This window comes from Poecilia latipinna, unplaced genomic scaffold, assembly GCF_001443285.1.
Source record: "Poecilia latipinna isolate Pla-1442-1.1 unplaced genomic scaffold, P_latipinna-1.0 Scaffold1162, whole genome shotgun sequence".
Taxonomy (NCBI): domain Eukaryota; kingdom Metazoa; phylum Chordata; class Actinopteri; order Cyprinodontiformes; family Poeciliidae; genus Poecilia; species Poecilia latipinna.
Genome location: NW_015113778.1, coordinates 193,074 through 201,873, shown reverse-complemented (window position 1 = coordinate 201,873; position 8,800 = coordinate 193,074). Strand labels below are relative to the sequence as shown.

The 8,800-nt window shown below is 37.9% G+C and overlaps 1 protein-coding gene across 1 annotated transcript; it reads right to left on the bottom strand.

Annotated features, from left to right (window-relative positions):
- Nucleotides 1-4,774: 4,774 nt before the first annotated feature.
- Nucleotides 4,775-8,166, bottom strand: LOC106960176 (glucose-dependent insulinotropic receptor-like). Its single transcript, XM_015053144.1, has 2 exons — nucleotides 7,645-8,166; nucleotides 4,775-5,970 (listed from the first exon to the last, which is right to left on the bottom strand). Exons 1-2 carry the CDS (start codon nucleotides 8,144-8,146, stop codon nucleotides 5,282-5,284), a joined length of 1,191 nt encoding a protein of 396 aa, XP_014908630.1. The 5' UTR covers nucleotides 8,147-8,166; the 3' UTR covers nucleotides 4,775-5,281.
- Nucleotides 8,167-8,800: the final 634 nt, after the last annotated feature.

Below are 8,800 nucleotides of genomic sequence, written 5' to 3'. Positions count from 1 at the left end.
CAGTTTCATGAGTTTTGTCTCCTTATATTTCTGATTAAAATTAATTTTCACTGCGACACTGCCTACCTTTTGCTTGCTTTTGGGTTCTGCTAATCATCAAAAAACATAACTTTAAAGAAAACTGGCTAAACAGTGTCTAAAAGTTTTATGTATTTCGCTCTAACTCTGTCTGTCTGTATTAAAAAAATGGTGTGAAGTGCATCACTTAGTGACTATCACTTGAATTTAGATAATAAAATAAATTAACTTCTGAATTATATTCTGGCTAATTAAATGTTTTGTCTTTTGAGATGCAACTGCACCGTGATGAGAGAAACTGAAGGATGAAGGATGTAAAGAGAGGAAACTGTGGCGCCACCTGGTGGGAAAATAATGATAATTCTTTAACACGTTCATCCAACTCTTACGCACAAATCTTTTTACACACGCACAGATATTTTGAGACTATTTTCACTCCTTATGCTGGCGTCTACTTCCAGCAGGCATTTTCTAAGAGAAATGAAATGAAAATTATGTATGAATTAAACTTAATTTCATTTTTAAAAATGTTTTGCAAGTTTTAAGATCAGTTTCTTTAGAATATATAATTTATTATTTTGACAGAAAACATAGAACCGAAAACATGAGATATAGCAACACAATAGTAAGTTCATTATTTCTGTAACATAGCAAAACTATGATACTGTTTTTTTTTACTGTCTAAAATTACTGTAGTTGTCTAGCAATTTTTAGTGAGATCATGCAGTTATATTAGAAGTACTTATATTAATAATAGTAAAGTCAGGAAATACAGAAAATGATGCAACAGCAGATGCAGGAGATGGGCCAATCCAAACTAAATGTATTTAAAGTTTTAAACTGCAATGGCTGTTTAAGGGAAGCAGTTTGCAGAAAGCGAATTGTGGAGCTGCACCAGTCTGGTTCATCCTTGGAAACAATTTCTAGATGCTCAAAGGTGCCGCATTCATCTGTACAAAAAATTATATGCGAGTACAGACAAGATGGGAATATCCATCCAGTCAGGAGGAGACAGGTTCTCTCTCCCAGAAATGAACATATTTTGGTCTGAAATGTGTAAATCGATAGACGTTTATGGCAGGATGATCTGGTGCACTTCATGAAACAGATGGCATCCTGTGGAAAGAACATTATGTAGAATTATTGAAGCAACATCACAGGACATCCACCAGGAAGTTAAGGCTCATGTCCAAATGAGTCCAAATGGACAATTAACCTAAGCATACAGCCAAAGTGGTTGCAAAGTGGCTTAAAGACAACAGAGTCAATGCTTCAGCCATCACAAACCCCTGATCTCAGTTCTATAGAGATTGACCCAGTCGAATGGATCAGAACTCAGGCAAGCTATTGTTAGAAGCTTGAAGGAAACTCAAAACATTTGACGTGAGCTATGCAGAACAAAGGCAATGCTACCAAATACTGAGAAAATGCATGAAAACTTCTGATTTTGAAGATATTAATTCATGAAGCTGCAGCATCTTTTTTCGCTCATTATTGTGGCATTTAGGAAGTAGAAATCATTTTGGTAATTCTAACTGACCAAAAACAGGAGAAGTTTGGTCTGATTTGACTTCAAACAATGAGAAAAGAAAATGTGTTTTTGCTTGGTGAATGTTTACATCTGCTTTCAACTGCACACATTGTCCCATTTAAATATGTCTTACACTGAGAGGGCTTTTATATTTCATAAAATTGTATCAACAAATAAAAAATACCATATTCAATCCTGCAGAACTGATCGGTCCCACAGCGTATTAGTCCTGGGTAAATATCAGCCAGCCGGTTGTAGAAATCCATGACATCAACCAGTTAAAGTGTTTTGTTGATCCAGACTGCTGGCAGGTGAAGTGCGGGATAATTATTGTGGTTCAAGCAGCTGAGGAAGTTTCCATGAGCGAACGGTTATCCAGGTGGAAAATATTACACGCTCAACTGCAGCCTGCCAGATAAACTGGCCTGTTTTCTCTCTGATAGCGATCAGTTTAGATTACACAGACGTAATAAAGCGGGATGACACAAAGTGGGTCCCAGGCTGATGTTTGTGATCAGCTCTGCTTCAGTTCTCTCAGCCCATCACACACTGAGAAACAAAGACCATGCTAATTATAGAAAAATGGAAAGATACAGCTTTTGCTTTTGTTTAAAACAGCCTGATATTTGGTAATATTATTGAGGTAGCTGTGGAAGCTATAGAACAATATTTGTTGGCAAGTCCTTCAACCACTGCTTTTTAAAGAAAAGCTAGTAAACATGAATAAAAGCAAGTCTAAGAAGCTGGTTCATTATAAAGGTACTTGGTAATGTGTATAGTCTTCATACCCTTTTGAACCTTTTCTAAATTAACCAAATTGCAACAACAATTTGTGTGACTTTGTGTGTGCACAGTTGTTAAATGAAAGGAAAACAATACGTTATTTCCGAAATATGAAAAAATATGAAAAGTACATCCTGCTTTAATTCAACCTCCTTGACACGGTAGTTCTACACCGAATGCAAGTCGGACTTTCATATTTTATATCAAAAATTTGTAAGCCATGTGTCAGTTATCTTCAAATTAACATCTATAAGCTATTTTGTGTTGAATTAACATATAAAATCCTGGCAAAATTCATGTGTCTGACTGTTTATTTTGATTTTTGAACTGTTCTGGTTGCTCTTTGGGTTCACTTTTACAGTTTAGCTACAGTCTTAATAAAAACTTATTGTAGTTCTTTGTCCGACGTGAGGAACACACATAAAATATCAAAACATTCATTCTCTATGCAAAACAATATTATTACTTTATTTTAGTAGTTTGGTGAAAGTGTATTTAATGTTTCCAACATGAATTTCTCCAAGAACAGTTAACAGTTGGACTTCAAAAAGAGTGCAAAATCAGACTAATCTAAGGAAGATGTTGCTTTCATTAAGGGAATCTGCTTATTCCCCACTACATAATTCATATAGCATAACATGCTTCTTTTCAAGGATGGTGTAATTTTAGTGTAAATTCACTTAGATTTCCCATTACCAGGTTTTCAGATTAAGCAAAAGTTAATTAAAGAAGATACACAAGCGATGTGAATTCCTCAGAAAATGTTTATTCTAAATCTTGTTCAGAGTTTTTATTCTTTCATGATCCTTGTTTCCACACCCACTCTTTTATGGAATTTCCTTAAGTTGAATGTAGGGAGAGTTTGGGATATGAGGCTAAGAGTTAGTGTGCACAAAGGGAAAATCAGGAGTTCCTCAGTGGGACGGGTCTGAGGCCCCTAGGGAATTACCCCGCTCGCCTGTCACAGCCGTTCACAATACTTCCTGCCCTCTACTACCACTGACCTCTGACCACTCATGTTCCATAAAGAGTGGCTCTTATTAGTCTTCTTCCAAACATGAGAAGTGTAAAAGTCAACTTATTGCTTGAGCAGTCCAAAATAATTTGTCCATAAAAGGAGATGAGGGTTTTGAATTCAGTTTTGAAGGTAATAAAATTAGATTAAAATATTCCACTTCTAAGTCCAAAATAACTAAGTATTTATGGTGGTGTGAAAAATTGCATGTTTGTGTTTCAGAACATTAAACCAATTTAAATATTTGCCGGAGACAACATAAGTAAAAACAAAATCCTTTTTTTAAAAGAAGGTGTTTGCTGTTATGGGAGAAAATAATACAAATCTACTTGGTCATCAATTTTCCACACCATTGCACAATAAAAAAGAAGTGATTAACAGGCTAAAGATTAAATTTAAGTGAAAGTTTTAATTCTCATGTGGTCTTTGTGATTCATCAGGACTGAGTTTTTTAGAGGCAATTGTTGTTATCATGAATCAATAGAAACTAATAATCCTCAGTGGTGTTCCACAAGGGTGAGTCCTTGGCGCTCTGGTTGTTACACTTTTATACTATGTTTTGTATCCTCAAATGATTAATCATTTGCTGATAATGCAGACATGCATTTCCTCTAGTGTTCCTCATTCTTTCACTAACTACCATTACTGATCTTAACTGTTTAACAAATTCCCATTTTTCAACTGCATAAGAACTGAAAGCATTACTTTTCTGTCATGTCAACCACATCTTTTTATTTGTTATATTAAAGTGTAAACTAACCCTCTGAGAATGAAATTCCTGTGACCCCAAGCGCTCAGGTAATTTTTTGTTGAATTGAAGGGACCTAAAAAGACTCAAGAACCTGATGAAGAAGACTGGTTCTGTTCTGGGGACTCCTTTAAACCCCCTGGAGATGAAGGTGTAAAGAAGGATTTCAAATAAAATCAAGAAAATTATAGACAAACTCCAACCAACCTCACCATGAAACTGTCATACAACAACAGAAGGTCAGAGGCTTCTTTATAGCTGCTGTAATACAGACTGCTACAGGAGATCCATTCTGCCCACATCCACACCAGCATCCAAAATTGCTCTTTGAAAAAAATTGTGTAGTATGAGTTACAAGAAAATTTAATTTCCCTTGGGGATCAATAAAGAATCTTTTAGACAAACTGAACTGAATTTGAATTAACCAGATAGAAAAAGACGTCTTGGGTTTCACTTTCTCTTTCAAGCATCTAGAGTCTGAAGGGAGTAAACTCTCTGGATAGGGTAGGGTGAGATTAAGTATAGTTAATTTTAGGTCGTTGGTGTAACATCTTACCTTCAGGTTGGATTTTGTGTATAGAATGAGAGTTCGGGCTGTGGTTGTCTGAACTTTTCAACTTGGACTAATCACAAAATTTTATTGTTTAAAATATCAAATGTTGAAACATTTATAGCCTTAGAATTGTCAGCTTGACACTAAATAGAGCATTTTGCACACTGTTCTGTTTGCACAAATTATCAAACATACTTTGAGACAATTTTAATTTATTTAAAAAGCAGCTGCCACTGTCCCAATAAAAACATTTTAGCACATCTACCACATATATACCACTAATCCTAAAGGAATGGTGGTGTATAATAATTTCCTTTGGCCCTTGAACATCCAGACAAACCGTTGAGGTGATCATGTTAGGGTTTTCCTGTTCAGCCCAAAATCAGATCCATGTCTTCCAGTTTCACTGCTTGTGCTTCTGCCTTAAAAATGTCCGCTTGCCAACCTGAGGTTCATTAAAACTGTGACACCTGCTGATGTCTGTTAGAGAAAACACACATGTACAGGTTACACACAACAGCTAATCAGATCTATTTTTCACTTTCTCGTCGAGAAGCTCCATTGGAATACTAACCAAAGAGTTGGTCACTTAATTAGTGCGTTTTAAATATCTGTAGTGTTTCCCTCTCTCCATCACAAACTGGTTGTGTCAGACAGGTGAACAGCATTGGCGTCCAAGCTGCTGATTGGTAGCATAATGGAAGGACTGGGCGTATCTCCTTCAGAAACACAAGCATGAGGCTGCGCAGGCGGCGATGAGTGGCATCTTTCCATAACACTCGGCGGCGCAGCAGACAGCAACCTGTTTGTGATGCAGGAAAACATGTCTGACAGCTGCAGCCGCACCTCTCTCTGCCAGCAGGCATAGACCAGAGGGTTTATCAGAGAGTTGAAGAGCCCCAGGAGCCACAGGTAGTTCTCCAGCACCTCCTTAAGGGCACACTCCCTACATAGAAGGTGCACAATGCACACCACAAAGAAAGGACTCCAAAGCACCAAGAAGCAGCCGATGAGCACCCCCACCGTCCTCAAGGCCTTGACATGACTCCAGCTCCGCAGCAGTTGATGCTGGTGATGATGGTGGTACTGGGACTGTCCGTGACTGCTTTCCTCAGCTCTCGAGCTAGTTTGCCTGATTTGGGAGATCTGCTTGTGGTGGATGCAGGCGATCTTCAGGATGTCCAGGTACATGTAGATGAACAGGGAGAGGACGGGGAAGAAGAGCAGGCAGTACAGAACGATGATGGCGATGTCGTGGGTGACGTTAAAGAAAGCACAGAAACCGTCATAGGGTGCCGTCGCCTGCAGCTGGGGTACCATCACTGAGGAGCAGAGGACATTGACAATATTTATGCTCCATTTATGACAGAACCACAAAACAAAACTAATGCAAAAAGTCACAATGGAATCAAGGCTCTTCCTTTTTTGTTGCTAAACAAAAAAAGGTTATCTTCAACTAAATATGTAGTCAACAAAGTAAGCAATGTTGCCAGATTGGGTGGGTTTTCACCCAGTTGGCCGGCTTTAGAACACCTTGGGTTAGAAAAAACAGCTTTGGGTGTATTGTTCTGTTCAGATAGAAATTATTTCAAATTGGTTGCCATTGTGTGGAAGAAAAGAACTAAACTTTTAATAAAATGCTTTAATATTGTACTTATGTTATTAGTGAATCTTTTTTGGGGGGCTCTAGTGGCCTTTATTTAATTGTTAATTGACAGGAAAGTGGGTAATAAGAGAAGGAGGAAGACATGCAGCAAAGGTCGCCAAAGCCAGGAATCGAACCTGCAACAGCTGCGTCCAGGACTAAGGGCTCCATATGTGGGTTGTGCGTAACCCCTGTGCCATCACAGCACACCCTTAGTTAATCTATTTTGAAATGTCTACAACCTGTTGAACATGGCATCATCAGTGATTAGTTGCTGGTTAATCTAGAGTCACTGTGTAGCAGTGAAACAGTGCAACTTTATGATTTAAAAGGACGTAGCTCCACAACAGACACAAGCCTTCTGAAAGTATTCACACTCCAAAAGCTTTAACCTAATTTTCCACTTTACAAACCTCAAAGTATTTCATTTGAACATTTGAAAGGATTATATTTTAACAACACAGTAGTGCATAGTTACAAAGACAAAGAAAAATTACTTGTTTTTAAAATTTGTAAAAGAAACTGGAAAATTGACCTGTGCATTTGTATTCAGTCCCCTTTAGTCTAATATATCTTAATGCAAAATGCAATGGAATCATTGCTTTCAGAAGTAACATAATTTTGCTGCTAATATCTTTCCATTATTTTAACTGTAAAATGGCTATTTTCATGAACTTTTTATTTTATTTTAAAGCAGTATAAGAACTGTACTCTAGCAGCTCTCAGTTCTCAAACTCTTTATATCATGCTACTGTCTATTCAGAATGCATTCAGGGAAAATGCTAAAAGATTCCTCTTTCAATTATAGTTCAAATCCAACTAAAAATCTGTGTTATATTCAGAAGATTCTGTCTTTAGATGTGCAAAGCTGGTGGATATTCCCCAAAAAGTCTGCAGCTGTAAGAGCAGTGAAGACAATGCACTCATCTGAATACAGATACACCCAGGACGATGCATATTTTAATTAGAAAAGAAGATTATACTTATCCACTTTTGTGGTGGACTTTTATAAAATAAAATGTTAATGTGAGTACTTTTTCACAACAACGAAGATGCAAACATCTATCTGTACATTTGAAGAAACAAAACTAAAGTCCTCCATCCTCCCTGTTTTAGAGCTGTCTTTGAATAGTAGTAACTGGGACTTAGATCAAAATATTTGATGTGTATTTAATTTATTGATAATTTTGATTATATTTGTAATGTTTATTAATTGTTCTAAATGGTGTTGTGCTTATGATGTAAAAGACTTTGAGCTAACTTTTACAAATAAACTTGACTTGACTTGATGTAACAGAAATCCCTCCATCTGTGTTCTCTAGTATTTAAAGTATTGATTGCTGAGCCTCACCTGGTAAAAATCCCATTGTGAAGGAACTGATCCACACAGCCAGTAAAGACCCGGTTGTCTTCCATTTCCCAGACATCAGAGAGTAACGCAGGGGCATCTTGATGGCCATATAGCGGTCCAGTGAAATCAGGAACATAGTCAAGATGGACGCCATGCAGGGGGACGTCAGAAAGGACATTCGCAGCAAACATCGGGTCTTGCCCTGTAGAGCAGGAGGTGTCCCGTTTGTGGGAGGATAAATCACAATATAACCATTGCGCTGCTGAATAAATTTGTTGTTAAAGTCTTCTGTGGCCAGTCCAGTGATGGCTACGCCCACCAGAGTGTCAGCCAGAGCCAAGTTCAGGACAAAACACCAGCTCTGACATCCTCGCTTCAGGAGCAGCTTCAGCAGAGCAGTGCCCACCAGCAGATTGGTGGAGACAATGAGGAGAGCAGAGATGGTCAGGACAAAGCCCATCACCCGAGGCTTCACGAAACTCTGGACGGTTGGCTGGTCCATGAAGCCAGAAGTGAAGCTGACGGAAGATTCTGTGCTAGTTTGTCCAGTTGAATGTGACATATTGATTCAAAATGAAGAAAAAAGCCCAAAGTTAGATGACATTATTCCAAGATTGAGAATTTTCAGTCACATCAAGCTTTTATTGATTGTGTAGATATGTGGAAGCATTGCTGAACACATGATCAAAGATTTCCAGATATTGCTAAAAAAAAAAAAAAAAAAAAAAAAAAAAAATCATATCCGAGAATATCCCCTAATGTTAATCCAGTGTTGTTGTCTGCGGACCGATCCCAAAATATCCAAGTTAACTTATTTCTAAAACATCCTTCTGCTCTCAGAGTTGATTGCAACATCTGAGTTCTAGAGGTCCCATCAATAAATGCCAGAAGGACAGAGATGGTCCTAATGTTATCAGCAGGTCTGTGTTGTGCCCTCCTCCGTCAAACTCACAGAGCCCGACAGGCGAATGAAAACACACCCCTCTGCTACTGACCGCCTGCTTCCTGTCTCCCTGCCACAAGTGACGATATCTATTTTTATTGTGAGCTTGTAGTGTAATCATAGCTGTTCATTTGAATCATTCCTAGTTTTTTCTGTTTTAACCTGGGCTGGTTAAATTTTATACCTTTTGTAAACAAATTAAATCAGTGCAAA